This window comes from Calypte anna, chromosome 8 (assembly GCF_003957555.1).
Source record: "Calypte anna isolate BGI_N300 chromosome 8, bCalAnn1_v1.p, whole genome shotgun sequence".
NCBI lineage: Eukaryota > Metazoa > Chordata > Aves > Apodiformes > Trochilidae > Calypte > Calypte anna.
The window spans coordinates 20,627,160-20,650,428 of NC_044254.1; the positions used below are offsets into that span (position 1 = coordinate 20,627,160).

General features: G+C 53.7%; 1 protein-coding gene across 3 annotated transcripts in view; it reads right to left on the reverse strand.

The window, feature by feature from the left end:
• Positions 1–33: 33 nt before the first annotated feature.
• The window catches only part of ERI3 (ERI1 exoribonuclease family member 3), a 132,295-nt gene continuing 109,059 nt past the window's right edge, over positions 34–23,269 (reverse strand). For all 3 annotated transcript variants that reach the window (XM_030454820.1, XM_030454822.1, XM_030454821.1), the window contains exon 8: positions 34–1,615. In XM_030454820.1, the coding sequence (XP_030310680.1) occupies positions 1,533–1,615 (83 nt within the window). In that variant the 3' untranslated portion in view covers positions 34–1,532. The remainder of the gene's footprint in view (positions 1,616–23,269) is intronic.

The following is a 23,269-nucleotide window of genomic DNA, read 5'->3' on the forward strand; positions in this document are numbered from 1 at the left end:
ACACACACGCACATGCATGGGCACAGCCCGGACTCCTTTACCCCCCAAACTTTATTCATGTGGCACATTTACAGCAAGGATTGGAATAACTAGACAATGAAAATGCTGGGTTTGCATTATCGGTTGGTTTAACTGGAACACCACACACCATGCAGTCATGTACCGCCAAGTTCAGTGCCTGTATTGCCCTTCTGGCTGCCGTCACCGGCTTCGCTCCAGGCCATGCACGCACGGGCCCGGGGCTGCAGCCTCCCTGCAGGTCAGCGCCCGGACAAGGGATCCGTTCAGCAGGGCCCCGGGGCTGGGTGACACTGGGGGGGGGGGACGCGCCTGCCCCACGGCTGCCCCACAACTGCCCTGGCTGGCTGGGAGCTCACCCAGTCGGAGGGGATGTGCTCGGCAACTCTCTCAGGCAACAAGCCAGCTGCTGCTGAGCGTCCGCGGGACCTGCAAGGGGCACGGCACGGCCCGCAGGGAACCGTGCGCATGTGGGGGCCGAGCCTCAGCTCAGGAACCGAGGGAGGCTGGATGGGGTCGGAGGGGAGCAGGGTCAGGGGCCTGGGGCAATTTGCAACTCCCCTGCTCAGGTACCTTGGGCCGGGGGCCAGCGCACGCTGGCACGTCCACCGCCGGCAATGGACGTGGTGCTGCGGCAGGCCTGGCCCTGGTGGAGCTGGAATCGGTCGGCGGGGCCGGGGCATCCCACCAGCCCTGCAAGAGGCACGAGCAGACGGGACAGGGATAGGATGGGACGAGGCTCCGCGTGGACACTGTCACCTCCCTCCTGCCCGCCCACCGGGCCCCCACCCCACTGAAGGGAGCCCTCCGGGGCCCCGCAGCCCGCCGTGGGGCTGCCAGGGGCTCTGCAGCGGAGAATACAGGCACTTCACCTTGAACATAAAGAGACGGATCGCGTTTGTCACATACAGGAGTCAGAGAGGGGTTAGTGTTGACTCAAAACGGGGAAAAAGGCGCTCGGGAGGGAGGCGGGGGGGGTCTGGCAGGGTGGGTGAGGGGCCGTCTCGACACTGCTGAGCCTCCGTGAGTGCTGCCTGGGTTCTGGCACACGTCGGCCTCGCTGCAGCAGCCATCGAGGCCTGGAAACATAAAACCAGAGAAAAAGAAAGAAGAAGGGAAGGCGGGGACGGCCCATGCCGGGAAGGAGATGGGGGATGCTCTGGCTACAGGGCGGGAGAGGGAGGACGGGGTGGGATATGGAGGGAGGGACGGAAATCGGGAGCCAAAGAAAAAGAACAAACTACGAGTCTAAAATGTGGTGCAAGCGCCCTACGCGGCTGTCCGCTAGCATGGCATAATGTCCGGAGCAGCCCAGAGAGGGAGTCACATCAGGTCTACACAGATTTGCCTTCCCATATATACAACCTCTACTGGAGTTAACAGCTGAAATTGAGATTTTTTTTTGTATCGGTTCCTCTGGCCTCGGTTGCCGTTTTTTTTTTAATGCTGGAGCCCGTCCTCCCCGCCTCGCCGGCGCCGGGCGCATGCAGCCCTTGCCTGGCTTGCCTTGGGGATCAAAAGGGTTTGGAGGTCTGCTTGAAGATGAAGCCTCTATGGGCCAGTGTCTTCATGATGTTGGCGATGTTCTTACAGTCATCTGTGGAGAAAGCACAGACATGCCCGGTTAGACCCACAATCCAACCAGGAGCTGTTGGAGCAAGCTCTGAGTCCCACACAGGGGCTGCACCAAGAGCTGCACAGTGCTTTTGAGCCTACCAGTCCAAACACTCTGTCCCAAGCGTCTCGCAGCAGTGTAGGGTGAGTGCAGGCTCCCTGGCTCCCTGGCACTAGCCACCTGCATTCTCCGGGCCGCATGGGGATGGATCCATGCTCAGAACCTGGAGGCTTGCCTGTGTCTGGCATGGCCCAGGCTCCCACCTGACACACCCCTGGGCCCTCCAGACTTATGTTTGCCCCTCACCTGTGAATTGCTGGTGGATGGGAAAGGCAACGTTCCCACAAGCCAGACCCACACCGACACACTGCTCTTGGCCAGTGGCTCCTTCCCTGCAAGTCCTGTGCCAGGGCCCCCATCTTCCAGCACCTCTGACCCTCGGTGGCACTGCCCAGCAAAGGGGCTGTACCTGCACTGGGACAGCAGGTGATGCCAGAGCTGCCCTCCACCAGCCAAGCAGGTTCCTCTCCTTCCTCTCACCCTTCTCAGGAAGGGGTTGGATGGCATCTTGCTCTTTCTGCTTGCTTCCACAGTTTGGGATAGTCCCCATCCCCTCCAGAGCCAGGCATTGGTGCTGCCCAGTGCCCTCAGGCCCCAGCCTGTCAGGAAGTGGGCAGATGGGCTGGTGAACCTCAGCCATCCCCTATGGTTGAATTGGACACCAGAGTGAGTGCTGACAGGGCAGCGAGCCAGGAGGGGGAAGGCTCCGGCTGGTGTTATTTACCTGGGACTAAATGCAGGCACCGTTTGCTAAAATAGAAGCTGGGTTTAAATTGATTCCTGGTGTCTATATTTCATGTTGAAAATTGGCTTGTAAATCCATGTTTTGATCTATGAGGGCCGTCTCCTTAAGAAAAAGCAAGAGTAAATGTGTAATTTCTCCCTTGACAGCACACGGCGCAGAGGCGATCCTTCTTCCCGCTCCCCTCCGTTTCGGGACAGCTCCACTCGTTCCGATTACCACTCTTTCTTCCTCGCCCCACGCCTTGATGTCTCCATTTCATTACCACCCGCCCATTTATCAAGCTGTTACCGTAAGGGTGACTTTGCCCACTTGCGTGTGGCAGCGAGGCCCGGCTGACACGGGGAGAGGGTGCCCCGAGAGGGGGGGTGCAGGCAGAGCCCCCCTCTCCCCGCCACCGCTGGATGGATGTTGTGGTGGAGGGAAGGCTGCATCTTTACTGACGTGTAAATGATAAAGAAGCCTCCACATCCATCTCCCAACTGTACATCCAGGGAGTGCTTTATAATCAAGCTACAGCGATAATAATATGAAATTAGGTCTCTCTATCAACGGGAGGAGGCCTTTTAATCACGGCTTAAAGGGTGCAAACGCTGTTTATCATAATTGAACTGTATCCGGGCTAATTGTGGCCATATTTCACTGTCTAGGAGACAGCAGGCTGCCTGCTGACAGTGCCACGTGCTGGATTGAGGGCTCCGTGCAGACGGGCAGCACTGCCCTGCTGCCAGGTGCCTGCCTGCAGGGACAGGACTACCAGCCTACCTTGCTGCTCCCTGCCAGACTGGTAGCCTTGCCCAACCCTGCAGATGCACCCAGTGACCCAGTGGCAAAGCCATCACCCATTCCTAGCATCATTCAGAGGTGCAAGAAAGCTATTCTTGCATGCAGCTTCCCAGGGGACTTCCCTGAGTTGCTTGGGACCCTCATGGCTGATGTCCAGCAGTGGGAGAGGTAACCGAGATATCATCAGAAATATGTACGTCCCAAGCGTCCCCTAGGCCCTCTCACGGCACCCCTTCCCCTCACCACTGTGACAAGTTGGGGAAGGGAGCTGGGCACAAGGACATCCCCATGATGGAGAGGTGTCCCAGCCCCTCTGGCTGGCGTGGGGTCAGGGATGAGCCCATCTCTCTGTGCCTCTGCCCTCTATGCTGGCTGAGGTGGCACTGATGGCTCTGGAAGGGCTCTGGAGATAAGAGGTGTCCTGCCCACACAAGGCACAGTGTCAGCTCCTTCTGCCACTTGTTCCCACTCAAGCAGGCCCCTCACTGTCCTTAGGACTCCCTGCTCTGTTCATGTTGTGCCCCCGGCCAGCGGAACCCCAGGAAACCTACACCAGACCTACCTCTGAAGCCAGGTTCTAGTGGGACCTAACAGGGAAACAGTGCCTTGAAAGCCAGAGAAACTGAGGCAGGGGGAGTGCAACTACCTGGGGCCAAAATACCTCCACAGCCAGTCCTGGCATGGGCACCTCAAAAGGTAAGAGCAAAGAAAATCCTGACCTCTGAGCTCTGTCAGGCAGGTAGGCAATGACTGGCTTGGATTTGAAAGCATAACCCTGGCTGCTGCTCTTCACTGCTCCCAGGGCACCCTGCTGCCCTCCTCCCTGGCCACAGCATCATCCTGGGCTGGTGTGGGCCACCAGGATTCAGCTACTGCTCTATATTGCTGAAAGGAAATCTGCAGAGAGTCCTAGACAGCAGCCAAACTGTCAGTGAGACCCCACAGCACCTCCTGGGATACCTGAGCTAGACCCTGAACAGACCCTCAGATGCCTGGCTGCTTCCTAAACCCCACATCTGTCTTCCGAAAAGCTCTGATCTGCTTTCATGCCACAGCTCAGCACTGGGAGCAGCCCTGGGCTCCAGGCAACCACCCTTCAAAGCTGCTGGGACCCCCAGTGCCACCTGCATGCCAGTGCCCACAGCATGGTCCTCGCTGTCCCATGGCCCTCTGGCAGTGGGAGCACCAAGCTCGTCATAAGTCATTTAGTGAGACTCATTCCAAATCAGCACTAAGGTAAACACGCTTATTATAATTATCCATGTAAAAAAAAATCAACAACAGCAGAACAACTTTCTAATATGCAATTACAGCCATCTATTGATTTTACAATGTAATCCGCTCCGATTGATTTAATAACACAATTACAGGCTGGCTCTCGGGATATTAGAGTGGGAGATTTTCATAAACTCCAAAGCAAAAAACTAAGCGGCTTTTAAAACAACACCGTCAGATGGCTGTTTGGGGAATTATTAGCAATATGAAATCCTCTAAATCTGGCCGTCGTTACCTTGTGAAAGGAATTTCTATTACAAAAATGGCAATTGACAGCCTAAGAAAGTGCGAACAGGATTGCTTTGCTGCTCTTTCAGTGCTTAATCCATCGCAAAGGTGACCACGGGGTGGGGGATGAGTGGGGTCCCACACAGGTGGGGAGGCACAGGCAGCCCTTCCTACCCTGTGCCCCAGCTCCCCCCGGGGGGCACACAGCTGTGCCAGGGCTGCTCCAGCACCCAGGCTGGCACCCACCAGCCCTGTCCCACCAGGGTGACCCTGCCTGGGGCTGCTGAAGCTGACAGGATGCTGAGGCCACCACCATGCTTGCCCTGCTCCCAGACATCTCCAGGGGCTGTTGGGCTGCTTCAGTCATATCTCAGTCCCCAGGTCTGAGAAGGGGGACAGGGGCAGGTGGCCCTGTGACCCTGGCTGGGGTAGCTCTGGGTGCTGCACGGTGCGCACAGGCAGGCACGCTCCCGCTCTCCTCCCGTTCTTTCCCTCAATGTATTCCTGACTTTATGGGCACATTTTTCTTGTCAAGCTGACAGGGTTGCTAAGTGGATTTCTCCCTGATATGCGGACGGATTATCACATTACTCCAATGTCCTACACAAACATATTACTTTATATTCAATAGCCCTAATGAATATAAACTGCTTTTTCTTTTTTTGGGGTGGGGGGTAATCTATAGATTTTTAATGAGGGCACTATTAACTCCCTCCTCTTTAAAACAGACTTAGGTGCAGCCTTTGAGTAGGAAATCAATGGTGTTATTGTAGGAATATTGTATATTGATATTGTAATAATAAGATGCAATTGATTTAGGGGTGTTGTGCAGTGTGTGTGGAAGGGGTCAGCCTGGGGTTATCCTGCCTCCTGCAAACAGAGCAGTGGCTCTGCCCTGCCCCCCTGCCCCTCACCTTGTCCTGACACTTCCAAGCATCACACTGCTTCCCCCTACAGAGGTTCTGGGATGACCAGGTCAGGCTGGCCCTGAAGTGCTGAGTCCTGACTGCTTCCAGTCCCTGCCTTGGCCAGGCTGCCAATGCAGTGGGGGTGATGAGGCACCCTAACCCCCCAGCCCTGCTGGGCTTCACCCCTTCTATCTGGTGTTTTAGCATTACCCACTGCAACACAGCACCACCTGCACATCCACATCCCAGCCCTCTCCACACCTTGCCAAGCTCCTGCTGCAGTGACAGACAGGGATGCTGGCACATGCACACACATGGGGTGGGCAAGGGCCCTCTTAATTTGGGCTCGAGTTTGCTGCCATTCAGCATCACTGTCTGCTCTTGTCCTTGGAGGGGGACAGACAATCCCACTGCACTTCTCTTCCTGGATGGAGGCAGAAACCCCTCAGCCCATGGTAAGCCCAGGACCAGCTCAAGGATTTATTCAGCAGGAAGGAGGCTGGCCCACAGCCTGTGCACGACGTGGCGGCAGGAATAAGCTGACAGGAGAGCATCAGCTCCACACCCATCACAGGCACTGGGGGGAAAAGCAGGGATCGATTCCCCAAATGTACCACCCTGCTGGCATGACCCCCACACCTCCTGCCTCCCCATGGGACCAGACTGCCTAGGTGCCACTGTCACAGGGGCGCGGAGGGCTGACCTACCCTACAACTGCCACGCACAGTGCCGAGGCAAGGAGGGAGCTGTTCAATCCCGACAGCTGCCCAGGTGGGCTGGGGGAGCACAGGGTTGTCCTCAGTGTGCTCATTTGGAGGCAGCCCCACCACACCTGGGCTATGGCCAGGAAGACGGATCACCCCTGGCCCGAGCTGAGCAGGTCCATATTTAAACTGTCCCCATGCTTTATGGGCTGTACAAGAACTGATGCTCAGGCGACGAGGGGCCATTTGTCAATGTTCTAATGGCAGATTACTGTTAATGAATAATATCACTGCTGCCTTTGTATAACAGCTCCCTACAAAGAGGAAACAGGGCCGCCCGGCTACCGCCACCCTTTGTCTCCCCACTGCTGACCCCAGGTGACAGCAGGTGGCCTTGTGACAGGTGGGAGCTGGAGCTGCTGGCATCCCCAGCAATCACGAAGGGGAGCGCTGGGTGCTGTGTCCACCCCAGAGGACTGTGCTGCTGGGAATGTCACCAGGAGGGGACACATAAGCCATGATTTTGTGGCTGCTCGCCTTGTCTGTGCCAGAGCAGGGAGGGAGCTGTGTCTGGTCTGCATCTACTCCTACTGTGACATGCTGAGTGAGGTGGGGACACCAGGATGCCTGGTGACACGGATATAGCGGAGCATAGAGTTCCCAGCCCAAAGGACAGAATGGGGACATCACGGATGGTCCTGCTGGGCAGCTCCCAAACAAATGGCCTCATAATCCTGTTCATGGGGCGAGGGGTTCCATGTGCCCTGCACAGCCAGCAGGTATATTAGGTGGAGCTGACACTGACGTGCAGAATATTAAGAATAACTTACCTCATTATCTGCAATTACGTTACTGCCACACACCTCATTTCTTCACGAAGAAAAGAAAATTAGTTTTATATTGACTTCATCCCAGTGCCTCCCCTGCCTGCCCCATCACCGAGTGCCCACATGGGCTCTGAAGAGTGTTTGGACACAATTAATGCTTGTCCCCCCTCTACCTGTTGCTGCCCTTGTCCTGAGGGGATGGGATACCCTGCCCATGGAGGTCAGTGAAGCCTCTAAATGCAGCTGACCCAAGCAGGGATGTGTGAGTGTGGAGGGCACACCTCTGGCAGTTGCCAGTCCTGCAGGGAGGGTACACCACTGGGTGTCTCAGGAAGCTGCCACGCAGATGAGCGCAGGGCAGGGGAACCTGTCCCGGGTTCACTGTGATGCACCAGGCACCTGCTTCATCCTGCCCAGGGCTGGCCATTGTCAACCCATGGGTGATCTCTCTGCCAAGGACCACACTTCCCACCATGTGTTTGCCATGCTGGCTTCCTCCCAGAGCAAACAGAGCCGGGTGGCTGGGGACACAGCACTGCAAAACACCTGGCTGCCAAGACACCTGCCAGTCCCTCAGGCTGCTTGGTGGCCTGACACAGACAATGGCACATGAGGAGACCCCAAGATCAGGGGCATCCCAACTGGAGAGGATGGCAGCTGGGGCTGAGCTCTCTCAAACCATCCCTGACAGCTCCTAGAGTTCACAAGCCTGAAGGACACTGACATTGCTGGAGCCAAGGGTGTCACAGGGTGCACTGAGCCCTTGGTTGGTCCTCCAGCCCTTGTGACAGTCCCTGCATACCCAGCATCCTTGCAGGCTGGTACCATCCCCGGGCAAACAAAGCAAGGATGCTGCCATTGCCCTGCTCCCGGCTGTGGCCACTTACCGGCCGGGAGGGAAGGGGAGCAGCATGCATGGCAATATAGGGAAAAAAGCCAATTTCATCTTTATTAGAGGGAGATTTCTCTTTTAGTAATAAGCACACTTCAAATAATTAGCGTGTTTTACGTAATAATGAAATTATGGAAATGCAGGCCACTTATTCAAACAAGTCACCATTACCATATTTTTAAATATTAGACTTAATTAGAGTTTATCACTTCAGAGAAGTACGAGGAGTGGAGATTTTTTTTCCTTTACAAAAAAAATCCTCATAAAGTGTTTATTAAGAGCGGGTAAGAAGGGGATAATGATCTGTTTGGAAATTAAGGCAATCAAACATTTAATGCTCTGCACTCCTGTAGGCAAAAGCATTCAAATGAGTCAATTATACATCCATTATCCAGGCACGATTAAACAAGGCAGGACGGGGAATTTGTCCTCCGCATCATGCAATTGTCGTGAGGACTTATGTCCACTTAAAGGCAGCTAATAAAACACTAAACTTGGGGAGGAAGAGGAAGGGATGACTAGGAAAAGGGAAGACAAGGGAAGAAGCGTTGGGTCAGTGGGATAGCAGAGGGGTGAGGGTGGGAGGTGGGTATGGATGGAGCCGTGTCTGCATCCCAGCCCTTCATAAATCAAAGTAATTAAGTTAACATGAAAATCAACTTCACCATCCCGTTAAATTACAGCATTTGCATATTAGAACTTAAATGAAGTAGGTAGTGGGTGAGGGGAGCAGGAAGGAAGGAGCCAGTTTGGGGGGGGGCAGGGGACAAGGATGGGGGGAGACGCGCACCAAAAGGGGGACCATTTATTATGGTGAATAACTAATTTCAGAATTTATAGCGTTGGATTTTCGTTCCCGTGCCATTTATATTACAGAAGGAAATTAAGGGGCGGGCAGGAGGCTGGCTGGACATCTTTCTGCGTTATTGCTTGTCTGCCATTTGCAAATCATTATTAATTGTGGCCCGTGTCGCTGGTGCAGCAGGGCAGGGTGCCTGGACAGCCAGAGCAGACACACATATCTCTTCATCAGGACCCCAGCCGCTAGCCCTGGAGAGCCAATTACCCCTCCCTGATTGGTATCAGATAAGGAGGGAATTTTTACAAATTAGGGAATAAATAGAATTTCCACACGTGGAGCAGGGAGGGCTTGAGAGGCAGTAATGAAAAACGATACATCACCATCAGCCAGACAACCCTATTCATACGCCGATGCATTACGCTCACTACTCATAATCCTGCCGAGTGACAGACATCCGCCGAGCCGGAGGGGAGCGCATCCCGACAGCCGGCCCGCTCCCAGCCCGGCCTCCAGCCCGGACAGCTCTATCTCCCCTTGGCCAGCCCCGTCCTGCAGCCTCTGTCGTGGCCATGCTGGCCAAGCACTGCCAGATCGCCATCTGTGATGTGTGCTGGCAGTGGGGACACCATGGGAGAGCTGTCCCTGCTCTGTTGCCCGCAGGAGGGGTGTGTTAGGACGAGCCTCCAAACTTGGCCACAAGTTTGGTGGTTAATGCCAGCAGCGAGGCCTCTGGTGTGATTTTTGCATCCCGCTAAAACACATCTTCCTCCAAATTATCCAGCCCAAACTGTGCCCTCAAGAAGTCTCTCCCCTCACTTGCTACTACAAGATTCCTACCTAACTTCAATGGTATCTCAAGTTTGAAGAGAGCCAAAAGGATCATCAAGGATTTTGAGCAAGACTTTGCATTTTTGTACTATTCAGTCTCCAAATCAGCCCCACAGCAATCAGCTCCACTGTTCAGCAAACCCTGGGTCCCACCCTGCATCAGTGAGGTCCCTGTGTCCCCTTGTCTCTAACAAGCCACAGGAGCAAGAGATGAGCTCCTGCAAGGCTCTGCTCCATTGGGAACAGGCTCAGGTTGGGGAACCTCCACCCCCACCCCATGAGCCTGCTGCTGAGACAACCCCAACACCCACCCATACACTTCTGACCCTGGCACCCCCGTGGCAGCACAGTCCTTTGCCCTAGGCTGCGACAGAGCTGGATGGCCCCAAGGACAGGGCTGATATCCAGATAATGGGGACTTAGCATGCGGCTGGCCTTGGAAAAAGCAAATCCTGGAAGTACGAGGACCTAACTGACATTTGGGAGCCCAGTTTGCACCACACTCCCCAGCATCAGAGCTGTGCACCTCCATGGCTGTAATTAGCTCTCCCTTATGACAAGCACATCACTAAACAAAATGCCTGGCAGGAGATCAATCTTGCCTGTAAGTCACGCAGCCTTTAATTTATTCAGCATACAATGTCGCTCCACTGCTGGCTTCCTGTAATTTATACCGTACACTGTCGTGTATTATTTAACTCATCCGAGTGTTTTACAGCTCGCCTGAAAGTCGCTGTGCAAAATAAAGTCATGATGGGGCACTGGCAAGGTGCAGGGAGGATGCGAGCTGCCCCTTTGCTCCAGAGCTGGTACAGGACCCCTGACCTGGCTCAGGGACTAATTGATGGTGACAAGTTTCCTCAGAAGTTGGTGGCTCAGGACACCCCTTGCCAGGGCTCTGTGGATGGGCATGGGAATGGGAGGTGGGTCCCTACAGGAGCCCAGTAAACCACAGGGTTCAACCCTGGTGCTTCCTTAGAGGAGGAAAGGATGGCAGCAGGACTCCTGCCTGCTGGGGACGGGGTGCTCAGGAAGAGTCAGTGTAACCAGGGGATGGAACAGGGCAGACATGCTCTTGGCACCCCTCCTCCCAGCTGTGCTGGGTGCCAAGATGTCCAGGCTGGTGCCAGAAAGGGACAGGGCATGCAGAGGAGCTATCAGCAGCATGCCAGCACATCCAGCCCCACCAGTTCCAGAGCAAAAGAGAAGCCCATGGGACAGGTGGGAGCCAGGTTGCTGCTGCTGCAGCAACACTGCCCATCCCAAAGCCTGCACAGCCAGGACCATGGTGGCCACCAGAGTGGGTCCGCTGGGGATGCTGGAGGTGTTGGTGGGAGCAGGCAGCCCTGCCTGGGTAGTGGGACTTGACTCCTTGTCCCTTTTCCCAGTGCACCTCCCAGAATGGGCAGAAGGCACGCAGGCAGGCAACTGGCCCCTCCAGCACCAGCCAGGCCCTGGGAGAGGAGAAAGCTGCCACCCAAAAACTTGGTAAGAACTGGGGCTGAACTGGTCTGAGAGCTGGCTGGTAGCTGGTCCAGCTGCTCCAAGCAGCCTGGAGCTTGTCTTTGGCCATGCAACTGGATGGAAACAGTCAGTGATATAGAGCTTAGATATCCTCCACAGGGAAGGTTAAAACCTCTGTTCAATGTAAAGTTGCCATATCAAAGCACTTATGATCATGATATTTATGGCTAGTTTATTCCAGGCTGTTAAAGGCAGCAGTAGTTATCCACAGATAAAGGGAATTCAGCTCCCCTGACACCTTTTCATCCCACAGCAAAGACATGCCTGGCCAGAGCCAAGTGCTCGTGGCATGTAATTCACCTGATGGCCCCTGCCAGAGCCAGCACCAAGTCCAGGCACGTGGGTGTTCGGCATGGCAGGGATGATGGCTCTGTTTTTTCTGCATGGGATCTGTGGGGACAGATGTGGGAGATTCTGTCTCTCTGCCCCTGACTGATGCTGCTGGAGGTCAGGAAGTCCCCAAGCTGCAAGGAGCAACTTCATCTTCCTTCTCAGTACTTCCAAGTACAGGTACTGCATCCCTTATCCCTTCCACATCTCCACCATGCCCTGCTCTGATGCAGGGTTTATTTAGGGCAGCAGAAGGCCAAACCACTCTGGGGTTTTGCAGAACATTTTAAGCCCCACAAGCCCCCAGCTACCACCCAGCCATTGGCTCCGTTCTGCATCAAGCTCCTGACACCCAGTCCCACCACTGGGATAGGGACCCTAATTAGGGAGAAAATTCAAGAGAGAAGTGAGAGGGTTTATAAAGCTGAGTTTCTCCTGCCTGTGAGCGGCACAAGATGTCAGAGAAAGGAAATAAAAGGCAAGGATGCAATTCCAGTGCCGACAAGAGTGTGCAGCAAGTCCTAATGGAAAGTTCTCCTGCTCTTTAAAGCTTGGTCAGATGGCCTAGTTATTGCTTTAAAAGGACCCAGAATCAAACCGTGGCACTGCACTCGAAGCCTTCAAATAAAGCGAGCTGTGTTTCTGCAGGTCCAGCAAGGCAGAGGCAGGCGATTACACAGAAAAGGGCAGGTCTCTTTATCTTGGAGGGAGACCTACCTATTTTTAAACATTAGCTCCAAATCAGCAGCTCACCTCTTTGTCTCACACAAACCCCTCTCTCGCCTTCTGGAGGAGAGATCAAACGCCAGCTCCACTGCCATTGTTTCTCTCCCAGCGAGATGGATGCGGGACTGTAATCTTCCCACAAAGCCACATGCTTCAAAGGCATCAAAAGTGCTTATTAAAAGTCATAGGAAACTAATTTAATAACATCCCAAAGGGCTGGAAAAATCAGCACCGGTAACTCAAAATATAACCTGGCGAGGGAGATGGGCCCCTGTTTGACACGACTCTGTCTGCGGGCAGCTGCATGCAGGGCCAAGTGTGCTTCAGCACACAGACCTGCCCTGCTCCCATGAGGTGACTGCCCTGGTGCTGCCCACTCTCCAGATGGAGATGCAGCTGGGTGAGCAGGCGTGTGGGGAACCCTGCCCTGATGGCACTGCCAGTGCAGTTCCCATGGGACTGTGTCCCCATGAAGAGCTTTGCTGGGCCAGAGATATCACTGTATGGTGGGTATAGAGCCCACCCATCTACCACACCTCCATGGCTTGGCTCCTCTTGTTGAGCCCAAGAGCCTTGCATCACCTTGGAGGCAGGATTTCAGGCTTGCCTCTGAAATGTGGAAAGCATTTTGCTGTCTATCTTGGCAGCTGCTGGAGTGGTGGCTTTGTATAAGACAGACTGCTGAGGGCTGGAGGGAGCTGTACCTGAGGGTGGGTTTGTACATGGAGCAGACAGGATTGCCAGCCAGACCTGCAAAGCCTCGTCAGAGATGCATGTGCTACGTGTGAGATAGACATGCACACAGCCTGCGGTGCCCAACCAGTCCACGTGCCTTCCCACTAATGCCTGCATGCATCAGGAATGTGCTCACAGACACAGCAGCATGAGGGCTGTGCCCCCTTCCATTCCTCAGAGATGGATCCTGCTCCCAGCTCATGATGGGCAACACGTGGAACCCCAAGGCTGCGTCCCATCTGAATAGCACAAGCTCTTGTAGAAAGGGGCAGGGGATGGAAATTAACACTCCAGCCTCTGTCTCATCCTGCCCATTAGTGGGGCTGTTTTACTCCGGATCATTAAATATGTATATCTTATTACACGCCTTGTTACAGTATTGAGCTCTATTGACTGATAATAAATTCCAAGCATCATCCTGGTCATAAATTTATCTGGAGATGATGAAGACTCAATAATCTAGTCATGCAGATAATATGATAGGGCCTTAAAAAAGATCATTACATTATATGCCAAAATTAAAAGTGAAATACACTTTATTAACACTGTTTCCACACTTGGGGCCATTACTTGTTATATCCTGTCTTGCCCTCCCACTGACACACCATTTCTTGGGTGAACCAGGGAAGGTGTGACAACGCTACCACACAGCTCCACCCTAGCAGAGGGGTACAGAGGGGTGGCAGCTGGCACAGACAGTCACACTGGGACTTTCTAGCTTGACCCCATGACTGCAGAGCCCTTCCTGGTCCAGCACTGCTGCTGTGCCTATTGGGCAATGGCCTCTGAACATCTCCAGGTGTCTCAGCAAACTCCTGTGCCCGCTGCCTGCAGTTGGCTGGGGTTGTAGCTGTCAGGAGGAGGGGAAGCCTTGTACCCAACCTCCAGAAAAAAAAGCCACCCACTGCAGCTTTAATCCTGAGAAAACTGCCCGCCTGCCAGGGTTAACCCAACAGCTCCCACCCGACAGCACGTCTCCCCCAGCCTCTGGGGGAGCTGCTGAGCCAGGACAGGGGTCCCTGCTCATACCCAGTGTGGTGCAGACAGGCAAGGAGCAGAAATGGGAATGTGAGTGCAGTGAGTGTCCCCTCCGAGACCAAAAGGCTCTGGGTGCCCCAGTGTCAATCCTACCAAGGTACCCCTGGGTGGAACAGTGAGGACCAGGCAGCTCCCAGCCTTCCTCCCCAGGGACCAGGGCTTGGCCCCCTTCCCCTGCTGGCCTTCCAAAGCCATTTCTCTCCTTTAACAGGAAGGTCACAGCCATTTAAACTCCTCTGATGAGGGCAGGAGGCCTGTGCCCCTCACGCCTGGTGGGATTGGCCTGGCCACACTCCTGCCTGCAGATCAATGGCACACACCAAGTTTAAAGCGTGATCCCCCTGGCCCTCCTTCCCTCCACCACCTTCCTCTCCAGACACGCAAGGTGACGAGTGCCAGGGGGGGCTCGTGGATCGATTCCGCGACACGGATCGGCTGCTGGGAAAAACCAATCGTGGATCAGATGGAAACCAACTTCTTGTATCTGCCTGGTTCTTGCTGCGATAGATTGGCTGGAGAAATCCGATGGCGAGAGAAGACAAAGGGGGAGGCGATGGGGAGAGGAGGAAAGGGCTGATAATGCTCCTGCCGAGGCTGCTCTAATCTGTGACAGCCCGAGGATTTGCTGAAAACCATTATCACATTGCTCTCCCTTCTCTTGTCACTGATAAAGCCCCAGCTAATCTGTTTGTTGCAGGTATTGAACGAATGCATTTAGTGAAACAAGGGGTGCGCGTGTGCCTCCCTGCCCACCACACAATTTTTTTTTTTCCCTTGTGCCTCCAGCCTCACTGGGAGGTGAAGAGGGAGCAGGGAGAGCAGGGATAGGTTTGGGTGAAGTCTTGCTGTGGGCACAGGTTCTGCCCCACTGGGCCATGCTGCGGGCAGAGGTGCCATGTGTGGCATGGGGGAAACATCTCTGCTGACAGTCCTCTAAGAGTTTTGGAGAGCTCTCCTCTAGGCACTGCATTAACACAGCTCACAGAGGCTGATGAGTGAAGCCCTGGGGTTGGTGGGCAATGTGGTAGTGCCATGGCACGTGCCATCCCAGGGTGCTGCCACAGCCCACTGCACACCCAGCCACAGAGCAGCTGATTCAGAGGGACACAGGGGGTCTATGCCACAGGAATGGCTCTCAGGCCCCTCCACCTTGTGTCTTCCTGTCCTGGTGCTGACCTCAGCCCTCCCCTTGCAAGATGTTCTTTCTCTGGGGAGGAGAGATAATTCAGTGGCTGTGAAAGCCCAGACCTGGGGTTCCTGCAGCCGCCTGTTACAAACAGTTCTAGTGGAACATTAATTATAGTAATTTAGCCGTGGAACACTAACTGCAGCCAGTGCAATAGCATTCAGTACATTAGTGGCTATAACCCACTCCTTAAAAAAGACATTTGGCTACTGACAGCTGATAAAATGAGTTGTGAAGCATAACCAAAGGGAAAAAAAAAATCGGGAGTGCTCAGGGAGTAAGCAGTGGGGTGGCAGGGCTGGGGGCTGCACCTCACGGAGTGCTGGGGTACAGGTTGAGGGGCAGGATATGGCACAAGACAGCAGAAGGCAACCTCCCCTTTGGCACATGGCACACAGGCTGGGGGGTCCCTGTGCCGCGGGCAGGGCTCGGCAAGGCAGGGCGCGCTTAGCTGTGTCTCAGCAGTATGTCAAACAGAAGGACATTTCCCTCTATCTCCTAGCCGCAGCCCCAGGGCACAATCCACCTACATTCAATCTTTACTCCACTACACATGTTTCCTTTCCAGCCTTGGATTATTTTTTATCATCAAATTACCATGGCGATAAGATGGAGTAGATGTGATAGCGAGCAGAGCACCCACCCTCCCCCTCCCCTGGCATGCCTTCCTCCTCTCTCCATTACCCCCAGCCTCCCAGCTCTGAGCAGGCAGGGGATATCCAAATGTAAGGGGGTGAGAAGAGAACCCTCGGCAGCTGGATGTGCCAGTTGGAACTAAACCATGGCTCAGTTGGGACCAAACCATGGCTAGCAGTGATGTCTGGGTGCAGGCAGGCAGCAGCTGCCGCACAGCTTGGGTGCTGCCCAGAAAACTTCTGGGGTGCCCTACGGCAGCGTGGGACCCCGCTGGCATCTGTGCTGTGACAGAGCCAGAGCTGAGCATCCTCCCCACTGCTCCACTGCAGCACCTCATCTCCTCTACTGCACCCAATGCCCCAGCCTGGCATTGGAGGTGTGACAGCCTGGTGACACTGGTGAGGGGGCAGGGACATGGGAAGCCCCCACGCAGGGATGGTTGGGAAAAGCATGGTTGGGAAAAGAGTGGCCGTGCCACTACAAGTCTGAGCAGTGCTGCAAGGCCCTGCTGTGATGAATCCTCCCCATCTCCTTGTTTACTCCAGTCTGCAACAAATGAGTCCCTGCCTGTCCGGGGATAGCTCATCTGGAGGAATGCTCTTTCAGGCCTCTCCCTCTAATCCCTATTAATTTAAGTAATGCTCGGCCACTCTTCTCCAACTATTTATTATTTATCAGGTTTGTTTATTTGTAGCTAACAGGTAGTGCTCAGCATGCATCCCCGGCATGGGGACAGGGGTTGTTCATCACATTGGCTCCCCCACCATCCACCATCCGTCAATTACTCCTGCTTCCTTTAATTAGTAATGAGGACTAATATCTCTCTGCCTGGGATGGTGGCTGGAGCGGAACTTCCCTCCGGTGGCATCTGAGCAGCACAAGGGAGGGAATGAAAAATAAATATCTGTGCCACACTGCTGCTGCTCCCGGACAAGCAGGGGTGCCTGCCAGCTCCCACACACACCTTCATGAGGGTACTGTCCCAGGCAGCTCCCCAGGTGTGCCCTGTACACCAGAAGCTCCTACCCAGCAGGGTAGGGGAGGTGATGCCAGCCAGGTCCTGCTGCCTGGCAAGGCCATCACAAACAACAGGGGATCCCCTGCTGAGCCCCAGCTGCTGAGCTCCAAACAGGTATTGGAAAGGGGAAGCCTAAATTAAATGCCCATTAGAGCCTCCAGCCTTGCCTGGAGGTCCTGGGGAGCTTTGTATCAGAAATATTCCATCCAGAGGCGGCCTAATAGCAAAGGCAGCACATGATATAAATGGAGCCCCTTTGATTTATTGACTGGGAGAAGTTTTTACACGATAGCCCATTAAGACGGACGGCTCTGTTTACAGCCAGGCCATCTAGCTATAGGGACCCTGAACTGGATGGTGTGTTTTGCTATTGCTCTTCAGGCAGACATCTCATTAAGAGGAACAGCATATGGAGCTCTCTGGATCTATACTTCATGAGTCCTGAGGGAGGCTTTTACCATTTTTAATAAGCGGGCAAGGTTAGCAAACCTGTAACGTGGTGACCTCCCCTCCCTGTGCGATGGATCTCCCTGAAACACAGAGAGCTGGACTCACCAGGTGCATGTGGGACTCCATAAATCACCTCCCTGCTGCCGGACAGTGAAACCAGCTGGGGAGGATGGCAAAGGGGTCCAGACCACGCAATGCCATCTTTGAAACAAGGTGGCACACCAGGGGCAGGCAGGTTGGAGTGGTGCAGAGCATACCTTTTCCTGCCATGCCAGCGGGGGTGATGGGCAGCTGAGCTGGAAAGGTGCGTTAAGGAGAGAGTGTTAACACGATAGCTATGGTGCAGGAAACTAAACCCCCCACTGGCTGTCGAGGAGGGATGATTCTATGTTCAGTAACACGGCTGTTTAGGAGAACAAGTAATCTCTGGCAAAGACCTCTGGCTCTTCTCCGATCTGATAAATCCCTGAAGCCTCCAGGCAAGCTGTCCCTGTGGGGCTGCCAGAGCTGGATGCCATGGGCCAGGGCTAACAGGACCGGAGGGCAGAAAGAGAAGCAGGGAGGCAGGCACATGGGGTGAGATGCCAAGGGATGGACACGCTGCAAGTGAGAGCTCTCCTGGGATACCTATCGAAAGTGAAAGGGCTTGTGCAAAGTTCAGATGCTCCTCCTGAGGCTCAATTTACACCCCAGGTGTATAGCAACGCAGACATATGGCCTCAAGGCAGCAGGTGAGACAAGCTTATGTGCAGAGCTCCCACCTTCCCCTCCTGGCTCAGGAAACAGGGCTGTGCACCCACCCATGCCCTGACAATGAGAATCTGGTTCTTGCTCATCAGCCAGCTCTTAAATCCCTGTTTTTCACTCCTGCAGTACCAGCTAAGCACTACAACCATTACCCATCACTGGAATTAAGGTTGCACCTCTAAAAATTCACACCATGGGAAAGCCTGCCAAAAAAACATGAGACTGAAAGCATGGTTGTTTCCTTTTGAGAATTCTGTCTGGCTCTGGCTAGGAAAGAGGAAAAGCAGAGAAGGACAAACAGACAGACACAGTGGCATATTTGGGTCTCTTTCCAGCAATTTTCTCACAAACAGTCTGAGCATCTTTGAAATGAAATTTTGTAGGCGATTAGCTCACAATGTGAACTTAATTGCTTTTGGTATTTAAAAAACCCCATTAAATTAAATGGCTGAGATATTGAGGCTTAAGTGATGGCTGCTTCCAACGCACAGTAACTGCAGCCTCATTACTGGGAGGCGCAGACCCATGCGACGTGACTGGTGCAACTCCAGTGCTCCCTCCCAGCTCACAGCCCATGGGTTAGAGGATCATCAACATCAGTGAGAGGAAAGCTCAGAACCAGGCTGGCACAGAGCAGCAGCCCAGTAGCACACTGAGCTTCTGGTTCCCTAGAGAATCCATGTTAGACTAAATGAGTCGGATCTGGGGGAAGCCAAGGGAATATTGGACTCTTTCAGCAAAATGAGAGGAGCAGTGGGGAAGTCCAACACTGCAGGACATCTGGGTTCTGCTCCACCAGGACATTAGGGTGACCTCCACCTAGCAGCTCTGGTCCCTGTTCCTCAAGTATCCCACAGCACTCAAACTGCCCACAGTCCAAGAGAGGCAGATGTGCAGCTCCAGCAAGTGACTATAAAGTGATGCAGCCTGGCTTGGTACCATTTATCCTTGAGGACAACCCAAAGGTGCCACCTTGCATCTCTTTATGCCAGCACCATTGAAGGAGCTCTCCTCAGCCACAGAGCCAGCAGCACTGTCCTACTCTGCATTTAGTGCCCTAGCACAATAGACTGGCCAATGGTACTGCTTTCACCTTACTTTACTTGTTTGTTTAAATTATTTACACTACTCAGATGCAAGATTGCTCTCCAAAAGGAGCATCCTTTTGGCTGCTGCAGCTTTAAAATGACTTGCATCCATCACTCAATCGCTTTCAGGTCAAACACACGCTCCCGACTTAATGACCACATTTCTGCAGCAACAAATCTGTCACTGCTGTTTGTTTAAAGCCAACAATCTGTAGGAGCACTGTGTGCAAGGATTGAATTAACTCGGCATCTGAATGACTGTGGTGCCAGATCATTCAAATTGCACCTTTCCTAAGATCCTCCAGCAATGTTAATTAACGTTCCTTGGGTGATGTGCAACATGCTGCAGTGCACAGGGCTGCCCAAGAGAGCAAACCCTGATCCCCATAGGGCTGAGGACATAGGAGCTGGGTTCCTGGCTGCCCCAGCCTCAAGTGTGTGTGTTGGGGGAAAAAGGAGGAATTGGTGGCTCCCCCTTGCTCTGATATGACCTGCCCCGATTTTCCCTTAAGTTTAGCAGTTCAGCTGAGATATTCCATGCTGGATGTTCGACGCACATTGAATTTTTTTTCACGGAAATTCCAGCCTGAATTAATTGTTAATTCATTGCCATCAACAAGAATGAAAAATATGTTGCTATTTCCCTTAAATTCCAGCTACTTGTCATTGGAGGTTTTTTTGTGCATGCCCAGATGTTTTGGAACAAAGCCTTGAAGTCTGTCAGGAAGATCATTTTGGGACCAGGAAGGGTTCTGGATTTCCCATCAGAATCTCATCAATTGTGGGCAAAGCCAGCCCTGCCTGCACCCCAGGTGCCTGAATGTGCTCTGACGCTCACTCCCAGGCTGGTCCCCTGCTCCCAGCTGCTCAACTTCCCTGCCACCCGCTCCAGGCACCTGCACAAGGAGGAGGGACCCGGCTCTCTGGGCGCTTGATGACTTCCCCAGGAAAAGCAAGGGAGGAAGCTGCATCATTGAAACACTTGTGCCAACAAGAGTTGGAGCTGGGGGGTGGGAGAAGCAGGAGGAAACACTGGTGGGGAGTCAGTGGGGCTGGGGGTATGTGGAGCTGAGGTGATACCAGAGAAATGGGGGAAGGGACCAGGACAAAGAAACGAGGACAACGAGCTGGGATGGGGATGAGGGAGGAGACTGAGCCAGGCAAGAAATGCAGAGAAGGAAGGAGGTAGGGGCTTTCAATCCAACACCAAACCACCTAGGTCTCCTGCAGCCATCTGCAGCCTCCAGCTATTCCAGCCCTCACCCACCAACAAGTGCTTGGACCAATGTCCTCTTCCCAGGACTCTGGCACTGGTCTCAGTTGGTCTGGGGCACACATATCTCCAAGGAGCAGAACTGAGGTCCACTGCAGGGTCCTAACCCAGAGAGCTAGAGCCCTCCCCCAGCTTCCCCTTAGCTTGCTGCAGTTAATTGGGGCACCACTCTAATCTCTACCTGCCATTGATTTCAATTCAGCTCCAATTTTCTTCTTTGACCTTCTCTCATCCAGACCCTGCTTGCAAACAGAACACAAATCCTCAAACATCCCCTTCATTTCTCCTCATGACATTCCACCTCAGTCCCAGGCTGGGGAAGGCAATGACTGATGTCTGTTGAACCCTATACACAGAGGGACAGGACACCGCTGCAGACACCTTCATTGGGGCAAGCTCACCCTGGCTCTGCTATGGAAAGGGAAGTCATGATGCTCTGACACCATCCAAACCATGACAAGAATAACACATGACAAAGAGACTTCCAGATGGTTTTCTCCAGGACAGCTGTCCTTTTTCTAGCAGCCTCTGGGTTCACAGGGGCATGCAGCACCATTCCTGACTCTGACAGGGTCTCAGCTGCAGGGTTGGCATCAAGCACCCATCCTGCTTGAGAGATCTTCTACCCACCTGAAAAAATTGGTCCTTCTGTGTTGAGCCCCAACCTTGTGTGGGCTGGGATGTTCCAAAGGGAAGCAGAAGGAGATGAGCTGGCCATAAGGTAGAGGAACGTGCACCTTTTGCTGTGCCCCTGTGGCCATGGATAAGGCACTGGGACTGGGAGTGCCTGCCCCTTGCTCCCTGACGTCCCAATGCTCTGTGCCATGATCTGGAAGGGGAGCCAGGCACTGGGAAGCAGTTACCATCCATTTGCAGTGTGCTGGTGTGGACATGCAGGGGAGGAGAGGGTTCTAGACAGTCCCTAGGGGAGATGTCCCCTGGAAAGAGACACTGCTGGCACTACAGGGAAGGAGCTGTCAGGGGGGTATGGGATGGGGAAGGCATCACACCTTAGTGCCCATCCCTTCCTAGCACCCTGAAACATGTGCGAATAATTTCTCAAGAAAAGTTGGATGCCAGAATTTCAGCCCTCCTGGGGCCCTTCTTTTCCTGGCAGCAATTCAGTATGTAAAGAGGCTGGATATTTATAATTATGCTCAAAGTGGCCACTTTGAAAATCTATATGTCTCTAGGCTCCCTGTACATCATAATGTCAAGCCTGCGAATGGAGGCATCCATCAGAGGCCTCACGTCACAGACCTCGGAGCTGTGATAAACACTCAGGAAATGCTCACTGAACCCCATGTCTCAGTGCTGCCTTCTGAGCAACAGACTTGGCCTTTGGGAGGTGCCCCTACAAGGACCTCTCCAGGAGGGAAGCCACTGGTGTTCGTGAGTCTCTGATCCGAGACAGAGATTGGAGCAGGGGCTGGGTTCCTCTAGGCAAAGCCTTCCCTGCTGATCTTTGCCATGTCCCAGGAAGGGGGCCTTTCCTCCAGGTGGGAACATCCAAGACATCACCCTGTTTCCCTGGCATGGGCACAATGCAGGCACGTCTGGGAAAGCCCCATTGCTCGGAGTGTGGTGAGGTACAGGAAAGGACGCATCCCTCAAACACTCTCTCCAGTCTTGGCCATCCCCATTGTTTGGAATTCAACACCAGATCTCCTGAGTCTGACTGATAAAAACTCGCTCAGCATCAGAGGTGGGAAGCTCAGCCCCCATTCCCAGCAGGGAAAAATGAGGAAGGAGATGAAGTCTGTTCTGGACTGCAAATGTCAGAGTTGACCCCACATGCCAGCCTGCTGCCCCACTGTGCTTACAAGAAGTTTCTACTGCACCTCTCCTAGTGTGGGGACACAAAGCTCCCTCTTTGTGTCACCTCCTTGAGAAGCAGGACAGGAACCCTGCTGGCGAGATGCCCGCAGGAGACCGGGAATGCCGCTCTCTGCCGACAGCCTGGTGAGGGGATGCGCAGCCTTCGCTAAGGCTTTGCTCAGGCTGTTCTTTAAAATTTATTACTCTGTTGCAACATGAAAAATAAGACAGAGAAGTAATCATTAGTATAACTATAACTCCCCGTGCAATAGTCCCACTTGTAAATTGAGATTTATGATTGCAGCTGCCGATATTTTAGAGGCCGGTGCAGGCAGTGGTGGCAGTACAGCCCAGCTACGCGCTGCCCCACCGCAGTTACAGTTTATCACAATCTGCAGAGATTATTGCAATGAATAATACACAACAGGCTGGCAGTGAAGAACTATTCCCGATCAAACGCTTCTGTAAACAACTGAATAAATAATATTGTTCAGCCCCTCTTTAGAACCCTTGGAGGCCCAGGGAAATCTCTCATTACTCAGCAGGAGAGGCAGTGGGGGGCTCAGAGATGCCACGAGAGAAGGACACAGTGACTCTGGGCAGGCACCGGACATCCCAGGCACTGGCACTTCTCAGACAGCTCACCCAGCAATTATTAGGCAGAAAAGGAAACTGAGACATGGAAAAGACCTGCTCATGCTCCCACAGCTCCAGGAACAACCTGCTTGGACTGACAGATTCAAGCCCAGACAGACAGGTACTGCTGTCCTCACTTCTGCTTGGCTTTTGCTTGCTTCTGATATTGAGTTGGCAGCAAGTAAAGAGCAGGTTTGGGGGCAGCCTGGCCTACAGGCAGCTGGCCCCTGTCTGTGGCAGGGATGGGGTGGCTGGGGCCGAGCCCACAGGGAATGGGGCTCCACGTGCTCCCTGAAATGTCAGTAAGTAATGCAATGTGATCAGGGCTGTGCGCCAGCAGCTGTAGCAATGGCGTTTCTCACACAGCTGGGAAGGATAA